General features: G+C 44.4%; 1 protein-coding gene across 3 annotated transcripts in view; it reads left to right on the top strand.

Annotated features, from left to right (window-relative positions):
* The window catches only part of EXD1 (exonuclease 3'-5' domain containing 1), a 50278-nt gene extending 22628 nt beyond the window's left edge, over positions 1–27650 (top strand). Inside the window, exons 6-11 of one of the 3 annotated variants that reach the window (XM_054532597.1) lie at positions 19–105; positions 14420–14524; positions 14601–14681; positions 18862–19005; positions 20323–20514; positions 25774–27650. In XM_054532597.1, coding sequence (XP_054388572.1) covers positions 19–105; positions 14420–14524; positions 14601–14681; positions 18862–19005; positions 20323–20514; positions 25774–26436 — 1272 coding nt within the window. In that variant the 3' untranslated portion in view covers positions 26437–27650. The remainder of the gene's footprint in view (positions 1–18; positions 106–14419; positions 14525–14600; positions 14682–18861; positions 19006–20322; positions 20515–25773) is intronic. The other 2 variants (XM_054532598.2, XM_054532600.1) reach the window with 2 other exon arrangements.
* Positions 27651–27906: the final 256 nt, after the last annotated feature.

Here is a 27906-nt window from a genome sequence, read left to right as displayed (position 1 = left end):
CCTTCTTTTTCTTACCAGATACTCCATATCAAGAAGCAGAATGTCCTGAGTGTGGCAGCAGAAGGAGCGAATGTATGTCGCCATGGCAAACTGTGCTGGCTGCAGGTGAAAGATTTTTGAAAACTTTTTATTTTGAAGTAATTAGAGAGCCACTGGTAGATTTTTTCTTTCTTTCTTTTTGAAAACTGTATTTTAGAGATGGGGTCTCACTCTGTCACTGAGGCCACAGTGCAGATCATAGCTCACTGCAGCATTGAACTCCTGGGCTCATGCTGTCTATCCTCACTTTAGCCTCCTGAGTAGCTGGGACTACAGATGAGTGTCACCACACCCAGCTTTGTTTTTGTGAGATGGGGTCTTGCTGTGTTGCCCAGGCTGATGTAAACTCCTGGCCTCATGTAATCCTCTTGCCTTAGCCCCCCTAGTCACTAGGATTACAGGGATAGGCTGCTGCACCTGGCTCACTGGTAGATTTATTAATTGTCTTCTTTGTGTCACCCTAGTGTCATTGTTGCATAACTTGTTGGAATGTTCTTGCTTCTCCTGGTACTCACTTCATTCTTTTCAAAAGGAGAGAGCTTCTGTCTCTTTATAGATTCACTTTTTTTTTTTTTTTAAGCTCAGTAGCAAGAATAGGTTCACTGTTAAAGCCATTAGTGCTGTCTCTCGGGCTCTGCTGGAGGTCTTTCCCAGTTCTGTTCTATCACCTTAGTTCTATGAAGAGTGTCGTCTCTTTTCATTCTGGGGTGGTAGCTTTCCACAGCAGGTTTCTCACCACATCATTTTAGTTTCCCTGGACCTAGGAGATATTAGATGAGAGTCTCTATTATTATTACTACTATTATTATTATTTTGAGACAAAGTCTTACTCTGTCACCAGGCTGGGGTGCAGTGGTGCGATCTCGGCTCACTGCAACCTCCGCCTCCTGGGTTCAAGCGATTCTCCTGCCTCAGCCTCCTGGGTAGCTGGGACTATAGGCATGTGCCACCACACCTGGCTAATTTTGTGTTTCTGGTAGAGACGGGGTTTCACCATGTTGGCCAAGCTGGTCACAAACTCCTGATCTCAAGTGATCCACCCACCTCGGCTCCCAAAGTGCTAGGATTACAGGCGTGAGCCGCCACCCCTGGCCAATATTTTTTAAAAGTTTGTAGTTAGCCTTGAAGAATAGCTAGAGGATGGATAGCTTTTGGGTCCCTCTTCCTTTACTTTTTTTTTTTTTTTTTTTTTTTCCCAGAGTTGAGGTCTCCCTATATTGTCCAGGCTGGTCTTAAACTCCTGGTCTCAAGCAATCCTTCTGAGTCAGCCTAACCACAAAGTGCTGGGGTTACAGCATGAGCCACTGCAGCTAGCCAAGCTTAGCTTTTAGATGACTAGGTTTGAATTAGCAGCGCAAATACAAATTACTTAAAGCAACCCTAAACTTCCATCTACCAAAACAAAAGAGAGTAGACTTCCCGGTAACACAGGTCTGGGCAGTTCTAGGTTATTTCCTAAATTGTCCCCTTTGGTTTTCTGGGTATCAGAGGAACATGCAGTTGGCTACAGCTGGACTTTGTTTTTGTTTTCTTTCTTTCTTTCTTTCTTTCTTTTTTTTTTTTTTTTTTTGAGACAGGGTCTCACTCTGTTGCATGGGCTGGAGTGCAGTGACACAATCTTGGCTCACTACAACCTCCGCCTCCCAGGTTCAAGCGATTCTTGTGCCTCAGCCTCCTGAGTAGCTGGGATTACAGGCATGAGCCAACATGCCTGGCTAATTTTTGTCCTGTTAGTAGAGATGGGGTTTCACCATGTTGGCCAGGCTGGTCTCGAATTCCTGGCCTCAGGTGATCTGCCCACCTCAACCTCCCAAAGTGCTGGGATTACAGGTGTGAGCCACTGTGCCTGGCCTACAGCTGTCCTTTCTGCAACTGGAAGCAAATTAATGGACACGTTTTCCCCAACCAGATCCTTGGGCTTGTGTGTTTAATTTTTTAACTAAAAGCATCACGTGCACTTGTATTCAAAAGAAAAAAATCAAATTTAAGAGAAAAAAAACCCTCCACTCCAGAGGCACTACTTTTATTTTTTTTATTATTATTATTTTTTTGAGATGGAATTTTGCTCTTGTTGCCTGGAGGCTGGAGTGTAGTGGCATGATCTCGGCTCACCACAACCTCCGCCTCCCGGGTTCAAGCAATTCTCCTGCCTCAGCCTCTCCCGAGTAGCCGAGATTACAGGCATGTGCCACCACGCCCGGCTAATGTATTTTTAGTAGAGACAGGGTTTCTCCATTTTGATCAGGCTGGTCTCGAACTCCCGACCTCAGGTGATCCACCCGCCTTGGCCTCCCATAGTGCTGGGTTTATAGGCATGAGCCACTGCACCCTGCCAGAGGCACTACTTTTTTTTGAGACGGAGTTTCGCTCTGTCGCCCAGGCTAGAGTGCAATGGCACAATCTCGGCTCACTGCAACCTCTGCCTCCTAGGTTCAAGCGCTTCTCCTGCCTCAGCCTCCCAAGTAGCTGGGACTACAGGCTCCCGCCACCACGCTCGGCTGATTTTTGTATTTTTAGTAGAGACGGAGTTTCACCACGTTGGCCAGGCTGGTCTCGAACTCCTGACCTCGTGATCCACCCGCCTCAGCCTCCCAAAGTGCTGGGCGTGAGCCACCACATCATCTGGCCCAGAGGCACTACTTTAAAAAAAAAAAAAAAAAAAAAAGAGTTGAATAGGCCAGGCGCAGTGGCTCACGCCTGTAATCCCAGCACTTTGGGAGGCTGAGGTGGACAGATCACAAGGTCAGGAGTTCAAGACTAGCCTGGCCAACGTGGTGAAACCCCGTCTCTACTGAAAATACAAAAATTAGCTGGGCGTGGTGGCACATGCCTGTAATCCTAGCTACTAATGGTGCTGAGGCAGGCGGATCACTTGGACCTGGGAGGAGGAGGTTTCAGTGAGCTGAGATCGTGCCACTGCACTCCAACCTGGGTGACAAAGCGACACTCCTTCTCAAAAAAAAAAAAAAAAAAGAATTGAATAACAGGATTGTTATACTTGTGCAGCACTTTACAGTTTATAAAATACTTTGACAAACATTAGGGGAGTCAACTACTTTTAACACATTGAAATGTAGTTTCTGCTATTTTCCTGTTTCTTCTTTTTTTTTTTTTCGAGACAGGGTCTCTCTGTTGCCCAGGCTGGAGTGCAGTGGTACAATCTCTTGACTCACTGTACTTAATCTCTGCCTCTCAGGTTCAAGGTATTCTCCTGCCTCAGCCTCCCAAGTAGCTGGAATTATAGGCACTCACCTCTACGCCTGTCTAATTATTGTATTTTTAGTAGAGACAGGATTTTACCATGTTGGCCAGGCTGGTCTCAAACTCCTAACCTCAAGTGATCTGCCTGCCTTGGCCTCCCAAAGTGCTGGGATTACAGGCCTGAGCCACCACCCCTGGCCCGGATTTTCCTGTTTCTAATAACATGCTTATTGCTTTCTCTTGATTTATCAGTTTTACAAATAATCTATTCAATTTTATTATGATAAATAAAGATTTTGCTCCTTTATTGCACCCACTCTTCCCTAGGTCTTTCCAACTTAGTTATGTCACAATTTTTTACTAAGACAGAATTCAGAATTTATGGGAGGCTGAGGCTGGAGAATCGCTTGAACTTGAGAAGTGGAGGTTGCAGTGAGCCATGATGGTGCCCCTGCACTCCAGCTTGGGCGATGAGTGAGACTCCATCTCAAAAAAAAAAAAAAAAAAAGACCAAATTTAGTCTATATGTTATTAAGACTGTAGTGATAACTCTCTGCTGAGCCAAGGAGAATCGTTTCTTTTCTTGAACAACTTTTTGTTTTACATAGTTAGTAATTGCCTCATTTTATTCCTCCCTCCCTCCCTCCCTCCCGCCCTTCCCTCCTTCCCTCCCTCTCTCCCTTCCTTCCTTCTCTCCTTCCCTCCTTCCTTGCTTTTTTGAGACGAGGTCTCACTCTGTTGCCCAAATGGGACTACAGGCACATCCCACCGTGATAGCTAACTTTTTGTATTTTTTGTGGAGACAGGGTTTCACCATGTTGCCCAGGCTAGTCTCAAACTCCCAGACTCAAGAAATCTACCCAGCTCAGCCTTCCAAATTGCTGGGATTACAGGCATGAGCCACTGCACCCAACCAACTTTGTTTTCTTTATACCTATGACTAAGCTGTTGCATATCTTTAAGGACGCCATACAGTTTTTTCACATGCTTAAATTTAGTGGGCTAGGGCCAAGCATGGTTTCTCATGCATGTGAGAGTGCGACCCTGTCTCAAAAAACAAACAAACAAACAAACAAAAACACTGTTCTGCTAACCTATGTTGCATTTTTTTCTTGAAGTCATCTCTCCTGGAGCCCTCTACCCTCCTGTTCCAATGCAGGCTGTTTTCTCGAGCCTGGAAGCTGCAAGATGTAGGGGCCGAGGGAAAATTTTTCCCTTTGCCCTCTGTAGGTTTGCTGAAAAATTAACTCACAAAAAGGCAGATTAAGAGGAGAAAAGACACAACAAATTTATTTAACGCGTACATGAGAACCTTCAGAACGAAGACTCAAAGATACAGGGGTAATTGTCCATTTTTATGTTTAGGTTCAACAAAGTATGGACAGCTATGGAGGAATATGATTGAACAAAAAGGATGTGATCTAATGTTAATAGACTGACTGGGAAACCCAGCAAGGCCTGTCTGTCTAGATTCGTCTTGGCTCTCATAGCATGTATTTCTTCTTTCCTGGTATGCAGCAGGAACCTCTCTAGAATGGGGATCTATGACCTACTGTCAAATAAGGTGGGTCAGATCATTTTTTATGGCCCCTTTTTACATACAGAGGCAGAGGGAAAGTTTTATATATATGTGTGTATGTATATATGTGTATGTATATATGTGTATATATATAGTATATATACAAGTACATACATTTTTTGAGATAGAGTCTCTGTTGCCCAGGCTGGAGTATAGTGGCTCCATTATGGCTCACTTCAGCCTTGAACTCCCAGGCTCAAGAGATCCTCCTGCCCCAGCGTCCCAAGTAGCTGGACTACTTGGAACTGTAGGTACATACTACCACACCTGGCTAATTTTTGTTTGTTTTTTGTTTTTGAGATGGAATGTTGCTCTGTTGCCGAGGCTGGAGTGCAGTGGCACCATCTTGGCTCACTGCAGCCTCCATCTCCTGGGTTCCAGCGATTCTCCTGCCTCAGCCTCTCCAGTAGCTGGGATTATAGGTGCCCACCACCATGCCCGGGTAATTTTTGCATTTTTAGTAGAGACAGGGTTTCACCATGTTGGCCAGGCTGGTCTTGAACTCCCAACCTCAGGTGATCCACCTGCCCTGGCCTCCCAAAGTGCTGGGATTACAGGCATGGGCCACCGTGCCTAGCCGATTTTTTTTTTTTTTTTTTTTTTTTTGGAGACAGAGTCTTGCTATGTCGCCCAGGCTGCGGTGCAGTGGCATGATCTCGGCTCACTGCAACCTCCGCCTCCCAGGTTCAAGCAATTCTTCTGCCTCAGCCTCCCGAGTAGCTGGAACTACAAATGCATGCCACCACATCTGGCTAATTTTTTTTGTATTTTAGTAGAGATGGGGTTTCACCGTGTTGCCCAGGCTGGTCTCGAACTCCTGAGCTCAGGCAATCTGCCTGCCTCGGCCTCCCAAAGTGCTAGGGTTACAGGCATGAGCTACTGCACCCTGCCTTTCTTAATTTTTAATACAGACAAGGTCTTGATATATTGCCCAGGCTGGTCTCGAACTCCTGAGCTCAAGTGATCCTCCTTCCTTGGCCTCCCAAAGTGCTGGGATTACAGGTGTGGGCCACCGCACCTGACCTAAAGTAATAGGTTTAGGGGTTTTTTTGTTTTGTTTTGTTTCTGAGATGAAGTGTTGCTCTTTTGCCCAGGCTGGAGTGCAATGGCATGATCTTGGCTCACTGCAGCCTCCGCCTCCTGGTTTCAAGCGATTCTCCCGTCTCAGGCTCCCAAGTAGCTTGGATTACAGGAGTGTGCCACCACGCCTGGCTAATGTTTATATTTTTGGTAGAGACAGTTTCACCATGTTGGCCAGGCTGGTGTCGAACTCCTGACCTCAAGTGATCCACCCACCTCAACCTCTCAGAGTGCTAGGATTACAGGTGTGAGCTGCCACACCTGGCCTATTTTTAGGTTTTATGGCTGGCTTTGGGGAAACTGCGTTCTGATTTCCTTGATCGCCTTCAGGGAGAACGATTCTAGTTTCTGTGGCTAGCTTCAGGAAATAATGGGACCAAGAGACAGCAGGGCTGAAGGTCAGAGAAAAACTTTTACTTCTGAGGCTGTTTAAGAGGCCTTTGCTTTGGGGTATTATTTTCTGAGTCTTAACAAAGGGAAGAGGGCTAGAAGCTCACAATTCAGTGTGCAGATTTTCATTTTTGAGGCCACTACTGAACTTCTACCCTCTTCTGTCTAAACATTCTCAACCCCAGAGCCTCTCTGGTTAGATTTATCCAGAGAATACACAATCTGTCCTCAGTGGGAGAGGAATGGGGGAGGATTACTTGGGGGTTACGTCTCCTCATAAACCTTCAGCCTATCCCCCTGTTTCCAGCTCCTCACTTTTCTTAGAATCTGGCACCTTTAATTCTTAAACCTTTATTTTTACTCTGTTTTGTTTTGCCTAATCTGCTTTCTTTCTGTCAGTATTTCCCACAGCATTTCTTAACTTTAAATTATTTCAATATTTAATCTTTATCTCTGGTCAGGTGTTTTCACCATAGTTTATAGTACAGCAGATAATTATTTTCCAAACTTTTATACTGCGTCTATTCAATTTTTATAATTAAAGTAGCAGGGGAAAACATCAGGGGTTCACTTTCTTTTTTTTTTGAGACAGAGTCTTGCTGTGTTGCCTAGGCTGGAGTGCAGTGGCACAATCTCAGCTAACTGCAACCTCTGCCTCCTGAGTTCCAGCGATTCTTGTGCCTCAGCCTCCTGAGTAGCTGGTGCTACAGGCGCACACCACCAGGCCTGGCTAATTTTTGTGGTGTGGTGGCTAATGTCTGTAATTCCAGTACTTTGGGAGGCTGAAGTGGGAGGATTGCTTGAAGCCAGGAGTTGGAGACCAGCCTGAGCAACTTAGTGAAACCCCATCTCTACAAAAAACAAAAACATTAGGTGAGCATATAATATAATCCCAGCTACTCAGGAGGAGGGAGGATCTCTTGAGCCCCCAGGAGTTAGTTTTAGCCTGCAATAAGCTATGGCTGCGCCACTGCATTTCAGCCTGTGTGACAGAGCAAGACCATCTCAAACATATATATATATATGCTGGGTGCAGTGGCTCACACCTGTAATCCTAGCGCTTTGGGAGGCTGAGGCAGGTGGATCACCTGAGCTCAAGAGTTCAAGGCCAGCCTGGGCAACATGGCGAAACCCTGTTTCTACTAAAAGTACAAAAAATTAGCTGGACATGGTGGCAAGTGCCTATAATCCCAGCTACTCAGGAGGCTGAGGCACGAGAATTACTTGAACCCAGGAGGTAGAGGCTGCAGTGAGCCGAGATCATGCCACTGCAATCCAGCCTGGGCAACAGAGTTAGACTCCGTCTCAAAAAATAAAATTAAAAAAAAAATATATATATATATATATAATGAAAGTTCTGAGAATGGGTGCTAGGTAGGTCTGGCAATTGTAGCTATAACATAGTTCAGCTCCTGAAATGACAGAAGTGGCATCAGACTGTCATATGCCTAGCTTTCTAGACCCATTTGGATGTTTTGTTTTAAATTTAAAATTTTTTTTGTTTTTTATACAGACCTGGGTCTTGCTTTGTTGCCCCAGCTAGTCTTGAACTCCTGGCCTCAAGCGATCCTCCCACCTCAGCCTCCCAATATACTGAGATATAGACATGAGCCACACCACGCCTGGCGTTTGGATGTTTTTTGTCTTCACTCTCTTAGTAGATCATCCAGCTATGCTGCTTTTGTGATTTTTGTGATTAGAAGCAATCTCAGCTGGGCACGGTGACTCAGGCCTGTAATCCCAGCACTTTGGAAGGCTGAGGCAGGCGGATCACGAGGTCAGGGATTCAAGACCAGCCTGGCCAATATGGTGAAACTCTGTCTCTACTAAAAATATGAAAAATAACCAGGCATGGTGGTGGGCACCTGTAGTCCCAGCTACTTGGGAGGCTGAGACAGGAGAATTGCTTGAACCTAGGAGATGGAGGTTGCAGTGAGCCGAGATCGCACCACTGCACTCCAGCCTGGGCGACAGAGCGAGACTCTGTCTCAGAAAAACAAAACAAAAATCTAGAATTCTTAAATTATATAAAATTGATCTGTAAGCAGCATTGAATATTTGACATCTTACCATTTGTGCCAGTATATTTGTTGCCTGTTTTAAAGTGCTAGAGGTTAAGGATCTTCTCTTATGAATAATTTTATGTAACACCTAACACAATCATGCATATTAAGGAACTCAGAGAAATAGCATTTCCAGTTGTTAATAATGAGACACTGTTCATTCACCTTAAAATGGTGTTCCCTGGAGTATTAGACTTATAGGGAAAAAAACTAAAAGTGCTCTTTTTTCCTATACTTTCTACTCAACACAGAACATTCTGGCCAGGCGCAGTGGCTCACGCCTGTAATCCCAGCCCTTTGGGAGGCCGAGGTGGGCAGATCACCTGAGGTTAGGAGCTTGAGACCAGCCTGGCCAACATGGTGAAACCCTGTCTCTACTAAAAATACAAAAATTAGCCGGGTGTGGTGGCATGTACCTGTAACCCCAACTACTTGGGAGGCTGAGGCAGGAGAATCGCTGGAACCTGGGAGATGGAGGTTGCAGTGAGCCGAGATCACACCACTGCACTTCAGCCTGGCGACAGAGCAAGACTCCGTCTCAAAAAAAAAAAAGAGAATATTCTGTCACCCCAGATGTGTGGGGGTTGTTTCCTCACACATGAAGCAAAACAATTCTGCTCCTACTCTCCAGCATACACCAGCTTAGTGTCCTCTAATTCAATTCAATTCTGAGACTGTTTACTTAGAAATAGTGTCAGACCCCACAGGTTGAGAGCTCAGTCCCACAAGACTGCCCTCAACTTCAGGTGCCATTTACAAGCACAGCTTGTTACCTGTGCTTCTGACCAATCAACTATAAGTTGGGGTCCCCATGACCTCCCTTTTCTGGTTCAGTTAATTTGCTAGAGCAGCTCACAGAACTCAGAGAAACATTTTACTTACATTTACTCATTTATTATTATCATCATTATTTTGAGACAGAGTCTTACTCTTTCTTGCTCAGACTGGAGTGCAGTGGCTAGTATCTCAGCTCACTGCAACCTCTGCCTTCCAGGCTCAAGCAGCTCTCCTGTCTCAGCCTCCCGAGTAGCTGGGACTACAGGTGCACACCACTACGCCCAACTAATTTTTGTATTTTTAGTAGAGATAGGGTTTCGCCATATTGGTCAGGCTGGTCTCGAACAGCTGACCTTAGGTGATCCACCCACCTCAGCCTCCCAAGGTGCTAAGATTACAGGCATGAGCCACCACACCCAGCCTACTCATTTATTATTTTAAAGAATATTACAAGTCCAGGTGTGGTGGCTCACACATGTACTTCCAGCACTTTGGGAGGCCGAGGCAGGTGGATCACTTGAGCTCTGGAGTTGGAGACTAACCTGGGCAACATGGTGAAACAAACCCTATCTCTAAAAAAAACACAAAAAAATTAGCCAAGTGTGGTGTTGCACGCCTGTAGTCCCAGCTACTTGGGAGGCTGAGGCAGGAGAATCACTTGAAACCAGAAGGCAGAGGTTGCAGTGAGCTGATATTGTGCCACTGTACTCCAGCCTGGGTGACAGAGCCAGACTCTGTCTCAAAAAAAAAAATATATATATATCATATATATCATATACATATATGATATATCATATATATCATATACGTATATGATATATGATATATCATATATCATATATATGATAAGCCAAACATAGTGACATGCACTATATATGATATATAATATAAGTAACACCTAATACAATATATATAATATATAATATATTATATATAAATGTAATATAATATATAAAACAAATATATATAAAACAAATGTACATATATATGTATATATGTATATATATATAATATGTATATAAAACAAAGGATACAGATGAACTCTTAGATGGAAGAGATATATAGGGCAAGGTATGGGGGAAGGGGTACACCACCCACCCCCTCCAGGAACCTGCTCAGCTCTCCGGAGGCGCTGTGACTTTAGGCCTTTTGTGTTTTTTTTATTTTGACAGACTCTTAAAAATTAATACAAGAAAAAAAAGGGGCCCGACATGGTGGTGCATGCCTGTAATCCCAGCACTTTGGGAGGCTGAGACGGGTGGATCACTTGTGTCAAAGAATTCAAGATCAGCCTTGGCAACATAGGGAGACCCCATCTCCATATTAAAAAAAATTTTTGGCCAGGTGTGGTGGCTTATGCCTGTAATCCCAAGGTGGCCAAGGCAGGCGGATCACCTGAGGTCAGGAGTTCACGACCAGCCTGGACAACGTGGTGAAATCCCGTCTCTACTAAAAATACAAAATTAGCTGGGTGTGTTGGCGCCCACCTGTAATCCCAAGCTACTTGGGAGGCTGAGGCAGGAGAATTGCTCCCAGGTGGCGGAGGTTGCAGTTAGCCAAGATCACGCCATTGCGCTCCAGCCTGGGCAACAGATTAAGACTCCATCTCCAAAAAAGAAAAAAGGCCAGGTGTGGTGGCTCACGCCTGTAATCCCCGTACTTTGGGAGGCCTAGGCGAGTGGATCACCAAACCTAGTCCCTACTAAAAATGCAACAAATTACCCAGGCATGGTGGCAGGCACCTGTAATCCCAGCTACTTGGGAGGCTGAGGCAGGAGAATCACTTGAACCCGGGAGGCAGAGGTTTCGGTGAGCCGAGATTGCGCCATTGCACTCCAGCCTGGGCAACAAGAACGAAACTCTCTCTCAAAAAAAAAAAAAATTTTTTTTTTTAATTAAAAAGTGAAAAGAGAGTCTATCTCTATCACCTAGGCTAGAGTGCAGTGGTGCAAACACGGCTCACTGCAACCTGGAGCTCCTAGACTCAAGTGATCCTCCCACCTCAGCCTCCCGAGTAGCTGGGACCACAGGTGCACCACCATGCTCAGCTGATTTTTAAATTTTTTGGACAGATGGGGTGTCCATAAGTTTTCCAGGTGGTCTTGAACTCCTGGGTTCAAGAGATCCTCCTACCTTGGCCTCTCAAAGTGCTTACGATTACAGGCGTGAGCCACCTTGCCCAGCCTCCCTTTGGGGTTTTTAATGGAGGCTTCATTATATAGGCATAAATGATTAAGTCATTGGCCATTCGTGATCAACTTAACCTTCAGCCCCTTTCTCCTCCTTGGAGGTTGGGTAGTGGGGATGAAAGTCCCAGCCCTCTAATCATGCGTTTGTCTTTCCTGTGACTAGTGCCTGTCCTGAAACTCTGGGAGCATCTAGGAGCCCCCAGGCACCAGTCATCCCATTAATACACAAAAAACACTCTTATCACTCACTTTCAAGATTCCAAGGGTTTTAGGAGCTATATTTCAGGAAATCAGAAGGAAGACCAAATATTTAGTTCACAATTAGAATGCCATAAATGAGACTGGTAAAATTTATTTATTTATTTATTTTTATTTTTTTTGAGACAAAGTCTCACTCTTGTCCTCCAGGCTGGAGTGCGATGGCGCGATCTCGGCTCATTGCAACCTCCGCCTCCAGGGTTCAAGCGATTCTCCTGCCTCAGCCCCACGAGTAGCTGGGATTACAGGCTCCTGCCACCACACCTGGCTAATTTTTTTTTTTTTTTTTTTTTTTTTTTTTTTTAGTAGAGGTGGGGTTTCACCATGCTGGCCAGGCTGGTGTAGAACTCTTGACCTCAGGTGATCCACCCGCCTCAGCCTCCCAAAGTGCTGGGATTACAGGTGTGAGCCACCTAGCCCCAGCGGAGACTGGCAACATATTAAAGTTGAAACTGTAACAAGTGAAAGTCTCGGCCATGGTGGCTCAGGCCTGTAATCCCAATGCTTTGGGAGGCCGAAGCAGGCACATCACCCGAGGTCAGTAGTTTGCAATCAGCCTGGCCAACATGGTGAAACCCCGTCTCTACTAATACAAAAATGAGCTGGACGTGGTGGTGGGCGCCTGGAATCCCAGCTACTCAAGAGGCTGGGGCAGGAGACTCATTTGAACTCAGGAGGCGGGTGCAGTGAGCCCAGATTGTGCCATTGCACTCCAGCCTGGGCGACAGAGCAAGACTCCATCTCAAAATAAATAAATAAAAGTAGCCAAACATAGTGACATGCACCTGTGTCCCAGCTACTTGGGAGACTGAGGCCAGAGGATCACCTGAGCCTGGGAGGTGGAGGCTGCAGTGAGCTGTGATTGCACCACTGCACTCCACTCTAGCCTGGGTGACAGAGCAAGACTCCGTCTCAAAACAAAAAAAAGGCTGGGCGTGGTGTCTCATGCCTGTAATCCCAGCACTTTGGGAGGCCAAGGTGGGTGGATCACCTGAGGTCAGGAGTTCGAGACCAGCCTGGTCAACATAGTGAAACCCCCATCTCTACTAAAATATACAAAAAATTAGCCAGATGTGGTGGCGGGTCCCTGTAATCCCAGCTACTCAGGAGGCAGGAGAATCGCTTGAACCTGGGAGGCAGAGGTTGCAGTGAGCCAAGATCACGCATTGCATTCCAGCCTGGGCAACAGGAGTGAAACTGTCTCAAAAAAAAAAAAAAATGGAAAGTCTCTTTCACCAGCTTGTCCTTTTCTTTCCTTTTGAAAATCACAGTGATTGTGTCTTACTTTTTTTACTTAAGAACAAATTTTACCTGTTTTCTCCAAGAATCAAGTACCTATCATTGGCCGGGCGTGGTGGCTCATGCCTGTAATCCCAGCACTTTGGGAGGCCGAGATGGGCGGAGGTCAGGAGATCAAGACCATCCTGGCTAACACGGTGAAACCTCATCTCTACTAAAAAAAAAAAAAAAAAAAAAAAAAAAAGCAGGACATGGTGGGAGGTGCCTATAGTCCCAGCTACTTGGGAGGCTGAGGCAGGAGAATGGCAAGAACCCAGGCAGCAGAGGTTGCAGTGAGCCGAGATCGTGCCACTGCACTCCAGCCTGGGCGACAGAGCGAGACTCCGTCTCAAAAAAAAAAAAAAAAAAAGAAAAAAGAAAATCACAGTGATTGTGTCTTGCTTTTTTTACTTAAGAACAAATTATACCTGTTTTCTCTAAGAATCAAGTACCTATCATTTAAAAGTGAAGATGTGGTGGGACATGGTGGCTCACGCCTGTAAACCCAGCATTTTGGAAGGCCAAGGCAGGCAGATTGCTTTAGCCTAGGAGTTTGAAACCAGCCTAGGCAACATGGCAAAGCCCAGTCTCTACAAAAAATACAAAAATTAGCTGGGTGTGGTGGTGGGCTCCTGTAATCCAGGTACTTGGGAGGCTGATGTGGGAGAATCACAAGAGCCTGGGTGGTGGGGGTTGCAGTGAGCCAAGATCACGCCACTGTTGTTCAGCCTGGGCAACAAAGCAAGGCCCTGTCTCAAAAAAAATAAAGTTTTGGGAGGCTTATACGGGTGGATCATTTGAGGTCAGGAGTTTGAGACCAGCCTGGCCAACATGGTGAAACCCCATCTCTACAAAAAATAAAAAAGATTGGCCAGGTGCAGTGGCTCATGCCTGTAATCCCAGCACTTTGGGAGGCCGAGGTGGGTAGATCACCTGAGGTCAGGAGTTCCAGACCAGCCTGACCAATATGGTGAAACCCCTTCTCGCTGGATGTGGACGCTCACGCATGTAATCCCAGCACTTTGGGAGGCCAAGGTGGGTGGATCATGAGGTCAAAAGATCGAGACCATCCTGGCCAACAGGGTGAAACCCCTTCTCTACTAAAAATAACAAAACTTAGCTGGGCGTGGTGGCATGCACCTGTAATCCCAGCTACTTCGGAGGCTGAGACAGGAGAATTGCTTGAATCCAGGAGGCAGAGGCTGCAGTGAGCCGAGATCGCGCCACTGCACTCCAGCCCAGGTGACAGAGCAAGGCTCTTGTCTCAAAAAAAAAAAAAAAAAAAAAATTAGCTGGGCATGGTGCCCCATGCCTGTAATCACAGCTATCAGGAGGCCGAGGCAGGAGAATTGCTTGAACTCAGGAGGCGGAGGTTGCAGTGAGCCGTGATTGTGCCACTGCACTCCAGCCTGGGCAACAGAGCGAAACTTTGTCTCTAAGTAAATAAATAAATAAAGTGAAGATGTTAGATATTTTATCACATGTCTTTTACTCTTCATCCTCAAATTTCCCTTCCTCAGTTCTTTCTTATCCTATGGTATGTGTGTCTGGATGGTCTATTGTAGGTGGCCACAAATTGCCGAGTTTACTTATTTGACATTTTCCTTCTGGGAAGTCGAGCTTTCAACAATGGACTTCAGATGATACTAGAAGACAAGAGAATTTTGAAGGTAAGATATGAACCGATTCCTGTGCTATTAAGATTAGCAGCCAGATTCTAATGACTGTTTCCTTCTGATTCCTTAGGTTATCCATGATTGTCGTTGGCTTTCTGATTGCCTCTCTCATCAGTATGGAATTTTGCTGAATAATGTCTTTGACACACAGGTACATGAAGGGAAGCACTGGATTCAAACTATTATATACAGCTCCTGTAGATAAAAGGGCTCATCTGGTCATCTGATGAGTGAAAGTCTTTTTAAATTTTTTTTTTTTTGGTGCTCCATTTCTGCTCACTTTTCATGTAAAATGTTTGTACAATATGTGAGAACATTTGGTGTTCTATAAAAGCACTGCAGTAAAGTTGCTTAAAATTATTTATAAAGATGTTTTCCTCATTTTGCTCCAGAATTTATCAAATAAAGAAGCAAGATTCAGACTCCATAGCATTCAGAAACTTGAGCAATTTAGGGATCATTCAGAAGCCTCAGGGAGACATAGCATGAGATGAACAATCACATATCTTCCTCTACCACATATGTAACAATTAAGGCAAGCTGACATCTAGCTTAGGGGTACAGGTCGTCCTGCATATGCCCCCCAAATCTATGTGGGCCCAAAACAGCCTCAAGTGATATAATTTGTCTGTCCTCTAGGGGACCTTAGAGAAATGAGAAATCCCTAGATTCTACTAGCATTATTGTTGTTGTTATTATTATTTAGAAGTGGAATCTTACTGTGTTGCCCAGGCTAGTCTCAAACTCTTACTCTCAAGCCATCCTCCTGCCTCAGCCACCCAAGTAAAGGCATGAACGTCTACTAGCTCTTAGAGCTGATCTGGGTTTCTGGTTTGGCTGTGAGAGCAGTAAAACCACTAGTTTCATTATGTTTTCTTCAGGTTCTTCTAGTCTTTTAGGTTTATGACAGTAAAAGGGAAATCTTGATTACACAAGCTTAGAGCCTTTGGAGAGAAATTGAACTAATAAGTTGGCCAATTATTTTTGAGCAGCAATCTCTAAAAGTTCAATTTTATGTTACTATATTTGGTTCACTTTTTCTGTTTATGTATCTACTTATAATGTATTTGCTGCCATTTGTAGAGATTACTTTTATGCTTACTCCAAAATCTAACATAACTGCTGTTTGTTTCCTTGAGGCCATTAGGCTTCTTGATTAGATCTTATGCGTATTGTCTAATGAAGACCTTGGCATATCTGTTCATGTTTTTCTTTTTAGAGTTACATAGTCCAAGAAGCAGAATTTTCACCAATTTCTTTTTCTATAACAGTGTATTAGTTTCTTATTGCTGCTGTAACAAATCACCACAAATTTAGTGGCCTAAAACAATGCAAATTTATTATTTTATTGTTTTAGGGTCAGAAGTCTTGAATCATTTTCACTAGGCTAAAGTCAAGGTGTCTTGCAGGGCTGATTTCTTCTAGAGGCTCTTCTGAAGAGAGAGTTTCCTTGCCTTTTTCAGCTTCTAGTGGCCACTTGTATTCCTTGGTTTGTAGCCCCTTCCTCCATGTTCAAAGTGCATCACTGTAATCCCTGCTTCCATCATCACATCACCTTCTCCACTGACTGTAGTAAAATCTCCATCTGCCTTGCTCTTAAAAAAATCACTTTTCAGGCCCGGCACGGTGGCTCACACCTGTAATCCCAACACTTTGGGAGGCCAAGGCAGGCAGATCACGAGGTCAGGAGATTGAGACCATCCTGGCTAACACAGTGAAACCCTGTCTCTACTAAAAATACAAAAAATTAGCCGCGCGTGGTGGTGGCAGGCGCCTGTAGTCCCAGCTACTCAGGAGGCTGAGGCAGGAGAATGGCGTGAACCCAGGAGTCAGAGCTTGCAGTAAGCCAAGATTGCGCAACTGCACTCCAGCCTGGGAGAGAGAGCGAGACTCTGTCTCACCAAAAAAAAAAAAAAAGAAAAAAAAAGAGAAAAAAAATCACTTGTCATCCCATTTAGGGCCTACCTGGGTAATTCAGGATAATCTCATCTCAAAATCCTTGACTTAATCACAGCTGCAAAGTCCCTTTTGCATGTAAGATAACATTCACAGGTTCCTGTGGTTATGAAGAAGTTATCTTTGGGGGCCATTGGCCAGCCTACCACACATAGATAAATAATTATAATTATTTATTTAATTAGCTTTTCTTACAAAATTTTCTCGGTTACCAGTAGATAATAAAAGTAATTTTTTTTTTGAGACAAGGTCTGGCTCTGTTGCCCAGGCTGGAGTGCAGTGGCATGATCATAGCTCTCTGCTAGTGTGGCCTCGAAGTCCTGGGCTCAAGCCGTCCTCCCACTTCAGCCTCCCAAGTAGCTGGGACTACAGGCACACACCATCATGCCTGGCTGATTTTTAAATTTTTTTTAAGATATGGGATCTCTCTATGTTGTCCAGGCTGGTCTTGAACTCCCGACCTCAAACAGTCTTCTAGCCTTGGCTTCCCAAAGTGCTGGGATTACAGGTGTGAGCCAACATGCCAGGCCCATTTTTCCCCCCAGAAACAGAGTCTCACTATGTTGCCCATGCTGGCGTCGAACTCCTGAGCTCAAGAGATCCTGCTGGTTCAGCTCCCGACTAGCTGGGACTATAGGAATGCATTCTCAGCCCACTAAAAATAATTCTTGAATTTTATCTTCCTTTCTTGATTCCCTAAAGGGTAACAAAGACTAATAAATAACCATAAGGCAGGTGGATATTGTAACACAAGGAGAAAAAAAAAAACATTAGGTGCAGTGGCTCACGCCTGTAATCCCAACACTTTGGGAGGCCGAGACAGGAGGATTGCTTGAGCCTAGGAATTCGAGATCAGCCTAAACAACGTAGCGAGACACCGTCTCTACAAAAAAATTTTAAGAGGCTGGGCGCGGTGGCTCACGCTTGTAACCCAGCACTTTGGGAGGCCGAGGCGGGCGGATCACGAGGTCAGCAGATCGAGACCATGGTAAAACCCTGTCTGTACTAAAACTACAAAAAATTAGCCGGGCGTGGTGGCGGGCGCCTGTAGTCCCAGCTACTCGGAGAGGCTGAGGCAGGAGAATGGCGTGAACCCGGGAGGCGCAGCTTGCAGTGAGCCGAGATCGCGCCACTGCACTCCAGCCTGGGTAACAGAGCGAGACTCCGTCTCAAAAAAAAAAAAAAAAAATTTAAGAATACTAGCCAGGCATAGTGGGATGTGCCTGTAGTCCTAGCTACTCGAGGCTGAGGCAGGAAGATCCCTTGAACTTGGAAGATTGAGGCTGCAGTGAGCCATGATTGTGGCATTGTACTCCAACCTGGGAGATAGAGCAAGACCCTATCTTAAAAAAAAAAAAAAATTGCCTGGCGCAGTGGTTCACGCCTGTAATCCCAACATTTTGGGAGCCCAAGGCGGGCGGATCACGAGGTCAAGAGGTGGAGACTATCCTGGCCAACATGGTGAAACCCTGTCTATACTAAAAATATGAAAATTAGCCAGGCATGGTGGCATACACCTGTAATCACAGCTACTTGGGAGGCTGAGGCAGGATAATTGCTTGAATCCGGGAGGTGGAGGTTGCAATGAGCCAAGATCACACCATTGCACTCCAGCTCTGGGCGACAGAGGAAGACTGTCTCAGGAAAAGAAAAGAAAAAGGAAAGTAGTTAAGGAAACAGCAAAGTTGGGTTGCTGGGTGTGATGGATTGTGCCTGTAGTCACGGTTACTATGGAGGCTGTAGTGGGAGGATTGCTTGAGCTAAGGAGTTTTGGACTGTAGGGCGCTGTGCTGATGGGGTGCCTGTACTGAGATTGGCATCAATGTGGTGGCCTCCCAGGAGCGGGGAGAACCACAAGGTTGCCTAAGTGAGGGTGAACGAGCCCAGGTCAGACATGGAACAGGTCAGAACCTCCGTGCTCATCAGTAGTGGAATCCTGCCTGTGAATAGCCACTGCACTCCAGCTTGGACAACATAGCAAGACCCTGTCTCTTAAAAAAAAATGTTGAAAATTAGCCAGGCGTGGTAGCCTGCACCTGTAGTCCCAGCTACTCGGGAGGCTGAGGCAGGAGAATTACTTGAACCTGGGAAGTGGAGGTTGCAGTGAGCTGAGATCGTGCCACTGCACTCCAGCCTGGGCGACAGAGTGAGACTCCACCTCAAAAAAAAAAAAAAATTGAGCTTTTATTCCGTTTTTTTTTCTCTCATTTTTCAGAATAAGTTGGCTGAACAACTTTAAATTTCCCGATAACATGGTCTATCGTGTGGGTCCTTGGGGAAAATGTTATTTAGACATTTCTCTAAATATATTTCTGGCATGAGATAGCTCTCTGTATATATTCAACTGGTCTGTTTGTCTTTTTAAAATACCACAGGTAGCAGATGTACTTCAGTTTTCCATGGAAACGGGTGGCTATCTTCCAAACTGCATCACTACTTTGCAGGAGAGTTTAATCAAACACCTTAAAGTGGCCCCTAAATATCTCTCCTTTCTAGAAAAGAGACAAAAACTAATTCAGGTGAGTGTTAAAGGATGTGCTGTATGACATTATTTTTTTTCAAGTGTTTTCTGAGCAGTATTATCAGCCTATTATGTAGAAAAATGACAGCTGCCATGTAATCATATGAACATTGCCAAAATCTTAACTGTGCCAAATGGGAATGGTTTATATCTGGTCTCAAGTGGATAAAAGCCAGGATCCAGATTTGTTGGCTATCAATTAAAAAGCAGTCTTAGGCCGGGTTCAGTGGCTTATGCCTATAATCCCAACACTTTGGGAGGCTGAGGCGGGCAGATCACCTGAGGTCTGGAGTTCAAGACCAGCCTGACTAACATGGTGAAATCTCTTCTGTACTAAAAATACAAAAATTAGCTGGGCAGGGTGGCAGCCATCTGTAATCTCAGCTACTCAGGAGGCTGAGGCAGGAGAATCACTTGAACCCGGAGTTGGGGGCAGGGGCGGTGGACATTGCGGTGAGCTGAGATCGTGCCACCGCACTCCAGGCTGGGCAACAGAGTGAGACTCCGTCTCAAAAAATAATAAATAAATAAATAAATAAAATAAGCACTCTTAAATAAATTTTCTAGCTGGGACAAGGGGGAAATTTTTGTGAGAATTTCGATCAAGGCAATGGAACCAAAGTCACCCTAGTTATTTCTCCCAAAGTAAAGCAAATTTTCTGTAGCTTCTGACATCCTTATGTGCAAACTTAGGTCATAATTATATTGGCTGCAATTCTGTTCACATAATCAAGCTTGCTGCCTCTAGTTTTGAGAAGTCTTGATTGACCAACCTCTACCCCTCTCTTTCTCTGTTATACACACACTATTAATGTAGGAGTATGTGTGCAAGCGTGTGTATGCTCAAAGGCTATCAATAGTGTGAAAGTAGAAGGTAATAATAGAAGAAAATGATAGTGTCTTAAATTAAGCAACACTTTAAACAGTTCTTTTTCTTTTCTTTTTTTTTTTTTTTTTTTTTTTTGAGACGGAGTCTCGCTCTGTCACCAGGCTGGAGTGCAGTGGCGCAATCTCAGCTTACTGCAACCCTGCAAGCTCCGCCTCCTGGGTTCAAGCGATTCTCCTGCCTCAGCCTCCTGAGTAGCTGGGACTACAGGCGTGTGCCACCATGCCCAGCTAATTTTTGTATTTTCAGTAGAGATGGGGTTTCACCATGTTGGCCAGGATGGTCTCGATGTCTTAACCTTGTGATCCGCCTGCCTCAGCCTCCCAAAGTGCTGGGATTACAGGCGTGAGCCACTGTGCCCGGCCTTAAACAGCTATTTTCTTTAAAGTCTTGCTTACTATTCAGAGGAAATTGTTTTATTGTCTCCAGGAAAATCCAGAAGTATGGTTTATCCGACCTGTTTCACCCTCTTTACTGAAAATTTTGGCCCTGGAAGCTACCTACCTGTTACCCCTTCGCTTGGCACTCCTAGATGAGATGATGTCTGACCTAACCACCCTGGTGGATGGTTACCTAAACACGTATCGCGAAGGGTCTGCAGACCGGCTTGGAGGCACTGAGGTAGGTGCAGCTCTCTGTCTTTAGGACCTCCTTTCTGCCTTCTCAAGGAAGGCAGATACAGTGATACCCTTTCTTCATAGCTGCAATAGTTTTCATGGGGCCAACTTGGGGATAAATACTCTTGAAGGGGCAACAACTTGGGCGTGATCCATCCCCTCACCTTTTCATAATGTTGAGTTAGGTATCCAAGAAATATTTCTGTCTAAGAATGGGTAAGTTTAATATTTCCATATTTTTATTTTATTTTATTTTATTTATTTTTTTGAGACGGAGTCTCACTGTGTCACCCAGGCTGGAGTACAATGACGTGATCTCAGCTCACTGAAAACTCCGCCTCCTGGGTTCCAGCAATTCTCCTGCCTCAGCCTCCTGAGTAACTGGGATTACAGGCATGTGCCACCACGCCTGGCTAATTTTTTGTATTTTTAGTAGAGATGGGGTTTCACCATGTTGGCCAGGCTGGTCTCAAACTCCTGACCTTGTGATCTGCCTACCTTGGCCTCCCAAAGTGCTGGGATTACAGGCATGAGCCACCACGCCCAGCCTATTTTTATTTTTTGAGATGGAATCTCGCTTTGTCACTCAGGCTGGAGTGCAGTGGTATGATCTCAGCTCACTGTAGCCTCTGCCTCCCGGGTTCAAGGAATTCTGCCTCAGCCTCCTGAGTAGCTGAGATTACAGGCACCTGCCACCATGCCCTGCTAATTTTTGTATTTTTAGTAGAGATGGGGTTTTACCATGTTGGCCAGGCTGGTCTTGAACTCCTGACCTTAGGTGATTAGCCTGCCTTGGCCTCCCAAAGTGCTGGGATTACAGGCATAAGCCACAGTGCTTGGCCTCCATATTTATTCTTATGCAGCAGAGAGATATAAAAAACTGTAGGCATGAGGTCAGGAGTTTGAGACCAGCCTGGCCAACATGATGAAACCCCATCTCTACTAAAAATACAAAAAATGAGCCAGGCGTGGTGGCACATGCCTGTAATCCCATCTACTCAGGATGCTGAGGCAGGAGAACAGCTTGAACCCGGGAAGTGGAGGTTGCAGTGAGCTGAGATCACACCACTGTACTCCAGCCTGGGTGACAGAGCAAGACTCTGTCTCAAAAAAAAAAAGAAGAAGAAAAGAAAAAAAAGGAAAAGCTTAAACTATTAAACTGAGAATTTCAATCATTTTTCAAGCATACTATGAATATTAACAATGACTGTCTCAAAAAAAAAGGGCCAGGGCCAGGTACGGTGGCTCATACCTGTAATCCCAGCACTTTGGGAGGCCGAGGCTGGTGATCACCTGAGGTCAAGAGTTTGAGATCAGCCTGGCAAACATGGTGAAGCCCTGTCTCTACAAAAAATACAAAAATTAGCTGGGCATGGTGGCGGGCACCTGTAGTCCCAGCTACTTGGGAGGCTGAGGCAGGAGAATTGTTTGAACCCAGGAGGTAGGGGTTGCAGTGAGCCGAGATTCTGCCAATGCACTCCAGCCTGGGTGACCAGCAGAGACTCTGTCTGAAAAAGAAAAGAAAAGAAAATAAATGAGAGGGAAGGGGAGGGGAGGGAAGGAGAGTGGAGGGGACAAGGGGAGGGGGAGGAGGAGTGTGAGGGAGGAAAAAGAGGGGAGGGAGACTATAGATCAGGATTTGGCAAACTATAGCCCGCTGGCCAAATCTGGCCTGCAGACTGTTTTCTCCAGCTCGTGAGCTAAGAACAATTTTTACATTTTTAAAGGATTGTTAAAAAAAAAAAAAAGTAGTAGAAGTAGTATATGAGACTGTGGCTCACAAAGCCTAAAATATTTGGTGTTTTGTTCTTTACAGGAAAAGTTTGCCAGTTGCTGTTATAAACCAGTTTTACTTATGAATATTGATATAAAATCTTAAAATACTAGCTTTTTTTTTTGAGACAGGGTTTCGCTCTTGTTGCCCAGGCTGGAGTGAAGTGGCATGATACCGGCTCACTACAACCTCCATCTCCTGGGTTCAAGTGATTCTCCTGCCTCAGCCTCCCGATTAGCTGGGATTACAGGCATGCACCATCACGCCTGGCTAATTTTGTATTTTTAGTAGAGACGGGGTTACTCCATGTTGGTCAGGCTGGTCTCGAACACCTGACCTCAGGTGATCCGCTCACCTCAGCCTCCCAGAGTGCTAGATTACAAGGCGTGAGCCACTGCACCCGGCCTAATACTAGCATTTTTTATATGAAGCCTATATATGTTATTATTTTTAATGTGTCATTGGATTCTAGTTGCAAGCATGGTTCAGTGTGACAAAATCGTACATTTCAGTAGAGCCAAGAAAGTCTTATGATTATCTTATAAATGCTGAAAAAATTATAATATTCTACATGCGTTATTGGTCAAAGTTGGAATAGATGGTAACTTTTCTAACATAATAAAACATATACAGTCATCTCTCAGTATCTGTGGGGGATTGGTTCTAGGATCCCCCCATGGATACCAAAACCCATAATGCTCAAGTCCCTTATGTGAAATGTATGGATGAGTATATGAAACATATGGATGAGCCGGGCGTGGTGGCTCACGCCTGGCCTGTAATCCCAGCACTTTGGGAAGCCAAGGCGGGTGGTTCACCTGAGGTCAGGAGTTCAAGACCAGCCTGGCCAACATGGTGAAACCCTGTCTCTACTAATAATACAAAAATTAGCTGGGCATGGTGGTGCATGCCTGTAATCCCAGCTACTTGGGAGGCCGAGGCGAGCAGATCACCTGAGGTCAAGAGTTCGATACCAGCCTGACCAACATAGAGAAACCCCGTCTCTACTAAAAATGCAAAATTAGCCGGGCATGGTGGTGCATGCCTGTAATCCCCAGCTACTCGGGAGGCTGAGGCAGGAGAATCGCTTGAACCTGGGAGGCAGAGGTTGTGGTGAGCTGAGATCACGCCATTGCACTCCAGCCTGGGCTCGAAACTCCATCTTAAAAAAAAAAAAAAAAAAAGAATCACTTGAACCCAGGAGGTGGAGGTTGCAGTGAGCTGAGAGTGCACCATTGTACTCCAGCCTGGGCGACAACAGCAAAACTCCATCACCTTAAAAAAAAAAAAAAAAAAAGAAATCTATGGATGAAATGTATGTCACTTATATGAAATATAAGGATGATTTAAAGTATAGGGGAGGATATGTATAGGTTGTACGGAAATGTGCAGCAGCATTTTTTCATTTTTCACTATCATATCCTCCCCTATACTTCAAATCATTCTTAGATTACTTATAATAGCTAATACAACGTAAATGCTATGTAAATAGTTGTTATATTGCATTGTTTGGGGAATAATGACATGGAAAAAAAAGTTTGTACATCATCATTTCAAATGCAACCATTCTTTTTTTTTCTGATTTTTTTTTTTTTTTTTTTTTTTTTTTTGAGACAGAGTCTTGCTCGTCACCCAGGCTGGAGTGCAGTGGTGCAATCTTGGCTCATTGCAATCTCCACCTCCTGAGTTCAAGTGATTCTCCTCCCTCAGCCTCCTGAGTAGCTGAGATTAAAAGCATGTGCTACCGTGCTCAGCTAATTTTTATATTTTTAGTAGAGATGGGTTTTAGCCATGTTGGTCAGACTGGTCTGGAAATCCTGACCTCAAGTGATCCATCCACCTCAGCCTCCCAAAGTGCTGGGATTACAGGCGTGAGCCACTTTTTCCTGACTATTGCAATCTACAGTTGGTTGAATCCATGGATGCAGAACCCATGGATATGGAAAGTATCTCAAGAGAGAAGACTACATATTTGTTTGAGAACACTAATATCAGGAACAGTACAAAAATTATGACTATCACCACTATTTTAGCATTTTTGAAGCTATTAGCCAGTGAAATTAGAAAATAAAATATGAGCTATGGAAATTGAAAAAAGAAATCAGAATTATGACTTGCCAGTTATAGAACTAAAAACTGAAGAGAAACAACTGAAAAAGACTACCACAAACAAAAAGACAATTTATAAAGTGCCTGGGTACAAATGTAAAAATTACTAGATTTTTGATATCCATATAAGCGCTAAAAAACATAATCGGAGGCCGGGTGTGGTGGCTCACGCCTATAATCCCAGCACTTTGGGATGCTGAGGTGGGAGGATCGCTTGAGCCCAGGGATTCAAGACCAGCCTGGCCAGCATAGTGAAACCCTGTCTCTACAAAAAAATTAAATATTAGCCAGGTGTGGTGGCGCACACCTGAAGTTGCAGCTACTCTGAGTGGGGGAGGCTGACGTGGGAGGATTGCTTGAGCCCAGGAGGTGGAGATTGCAGTAAGCCATGATCACACCACTGTACTTCAGCCTGGGTGACAGAGCAAGGCTCTGTCTCAAAAAAACCCCCCAAAAAATTAGCAAGGCGTGGTGGCATGCACCTGTGCTTCCAGCTACTCAGGAGGCTGAGGCAGGAGGATCACTAAAGGCCGGGAGTTATAGGTTACAGTGAGCCATGATCACACCATTGCACTCCAGCCAAGGCAACAGAGCAAGACGCTGTCTAAAAACAAACAAACAAACAAACAAAAAAAACTTCCCAAAACCTGAAAGAGGTAACAAAATAAAAATTTGGAGGAAAATAAAAATGTAATCCAATGAAAAAAATATGTATATGATCATACATGAGTAGACTATCTTTGGGAGATAACACAAGAAACTGCTCTAAGAAGATGTACCTGCTAAGGCAGCTGAGGCCAGGTTGGAAGGGAGACTAACTTCCTGTATAATCTTTATACATACGTGCATACACACACAGACGCACAGCCCTATGGATTCACTGCCTTTTCAAAATATTGAAATTACTAGAAAAATGATACTACTATAACTGAAGACACCAGAGGGTGCTGTATGAACACATTTGAATAGACTCTCATTTACCAATTACCATTTGGTACAACAGAAGTGATTTCAGGCCGGGCACGATGGCTCATGACTGTAATCCGAGCACTTTGGGAGGTGGATCACAAGGTCAGGAGATCGAGACCATCCTGGCTAACGCAGTGAAACCCCGTCTCTACTAAAAATACAAAAAAAAATTAGCCGGGCATGGTGGCAGGCGCCCGTAGCCCCAGCTACTTGGGAGGCTGAGGCAGGAGAATGGCCTGAACCCAGGAGGCAGAGCTTGCAGTGAGCCGAGATTGTGCTACTGCGCTTCAGCCTGGGCGACAGAGTGAGACTCCGTCTCAAAAAAAAAAAAAAAAAAAAACAAACCTGATTTTAAGTACCATATTCAGAAGTTTAGTTATAATAAAACTTGTGTTCGCTTTCTCTTCTTAGCCTACATGTATGGAGCTGCCAGAGGAACTGCTTCAACTCAAGGACTTCCAGAAGCAGCGCAGGGAGAAAGCTGCAAGAGAATATAGGGTGAATGCACAGGGACTCCTGATAAGGACAGTGCTACAACCAAAAAAATTAGCGACAGAGACAGCAGGGAAAGAGGAGAAAGTCAAAGGCTTCTTATTTGGTAAAAATTTTAGGATAGATAAAGCTCCAAGTTTTACATCTCAAGACTTTCACGGGGATGTGAATTTACTGAAAGAAGAATCTTTGAATAAACAAGCTACAAATCCTCAGCATCTACCTCCCGTAGAGGAAGGGGAAAGCAGTGAGGATTCCAGTAACAAACTCATTTGCACAGAGTCAAAGGGGTCAGAGGACCAGCGAATAACTCAGAAAGAACATTTTATGACACCCAAACATGAGTTTCAGGCAAGTTTATCTTTGAAAGAGGAGATAGAACAGTTATTGATGGTGGAAAACAAGGAAGATTTAAAATGCACAAAACAGGCTGTTTCAATGTCTTCCTTTCCTCAGGAAACCGGAGTGTCTCCAAGTGACACTTTTTATCCTATCAGAAAGGCTGTGGTTTCCACACTGCCTCCCTGTCCAGCCTTGGAGAAGATCGATTCCTGGATAAATCCTTTTCTAAATCTGCCCTAGAGATGTGCAGTTTGTTCTTAAGGCCATGCAGGTGGCTTATTTCCTTTGCCATCAGGGCCTTCCACAGTGCCCAGGTTTCTCATGTTGTAAATGTAGTAATGCTTCAATCACAGGGGAAAATTATATCCTCTTGCTTACTCCTGTGTTCCTGGTATGCGGAGAATGAGAATGAATAACTTAAATAATGGAAGAAGTATAATTTCTGATTACGTCACTGTGTAGAAATGTTCTCAGTGACCAGAGTGCGTTATTTGTCATAATTTAGGTTTAGAGGATTTGAAGAAAGGAAGAATCTTGGGCTTAGTATCAGGAAGACTCCATCATTTTCAAATTTTGTTTTGCTTCTTGACTTTTGGATTCCTTTGAAGAGACCTGGTAAACCTATTAATGATTCATTTTAAAAATTGGTAACTTTACCAGTACTTTTTTCCTTTTTATTTATTTATTTGTTTTATTATTATTATTATTTTTTACCGCTCCTTGTGGAGCAGGGCTACACCATAGGCAGTGTGCCCAGAGTAACCACTTTTTTCCTTTTTAAAATATAATATTAACTTTATGTTTGAATGTTGAATGTTTTGTCTGTCTCTTAGGCAAATAATGTTATAGGAATCAATAATTTAATTTTTGTTTTATTTGTTTTTTGTTTTTTTTGATGGAGTCTCACTCTGTCACCCAGGCTGGAGCGCAGTGGCGTGATCTCTGCTCACTGCAACCTCCGCCTCCCGGGTTCAAGTGATTCTCCTGCCTCAGCCTCCCAAGTAGCTGGGATTACAGGCGCCTGCCACCACACCCGGCTAATTTTTGTATTTTTAGTAGAGACAGGGTTTCACCATGTTGGCCAGGCTGGTCTCGAACTCCTGACTGACCTTGTGGTCCACCTGCCTTGGCCTTCCAAAGTGCTGGGATTACAGGTGTGAGCCACCGTGCCCAGCCAATATCTTTATTTTAATTTGTTTTTATTTCCTTTATTTTTAGCTGGTTTTGTCCATTTTCCTAACAAAGCAGGGACCCTGGGTTTCTTTTTAGTCTGTCTGTTATATAAACTTGAAGTCTGACTCCATTCTATTTGCCTGGAGTTAGTACACTTTCTTAGGGTGAAAGGAAGGCAGCTTGTATTGAGCCTTTTAAAGTATTGAATGCTTGCAAATTGCTAACATTCTTTTGTGTAAAATAACCAATAAACCTGTTTTGTCATACTCTACTTAAAAAAACAATCTCTCACTTTTCTTAATTGGGTCAGGGTGGAAAGAAATGTCTGGATTTCTAGGTCCAGAGTCCAGTTTATAAATCTGTGATTCGACTCTGTTATTCTTTTTGCTCTTAGGAACAATCTGAGATCAGGAACATCCTTGTCTGCACTAGTTGATTCTGACTGCCACTGAAAGAATTGTTTTTGCCTTTCCGAACTCCAGAGCCCAGATCTAGTCTGAGGTTAAGATTAAGGCAGGCCTGAGGGCAGTCAGCTCA

The sequence above is a fragment of the Pongo abelii genome, chromosome 16, assembly GCF_028885655.2.
Source record: "Pongo abelii isolate AG06213 chromosome 16, NHGRI_mPonAbe1-v2.0_pri, whole genome shotgun sequence".
Classification (NCBI taxonomy): Eukaryota; Metazoa; Chordata; class Mammalia; order Primates; family Hominidae; genus Pongo; species Pongo abelii.
This window is presented reverse-complemented; position numbering and strand designations above follow the sequence as displayed.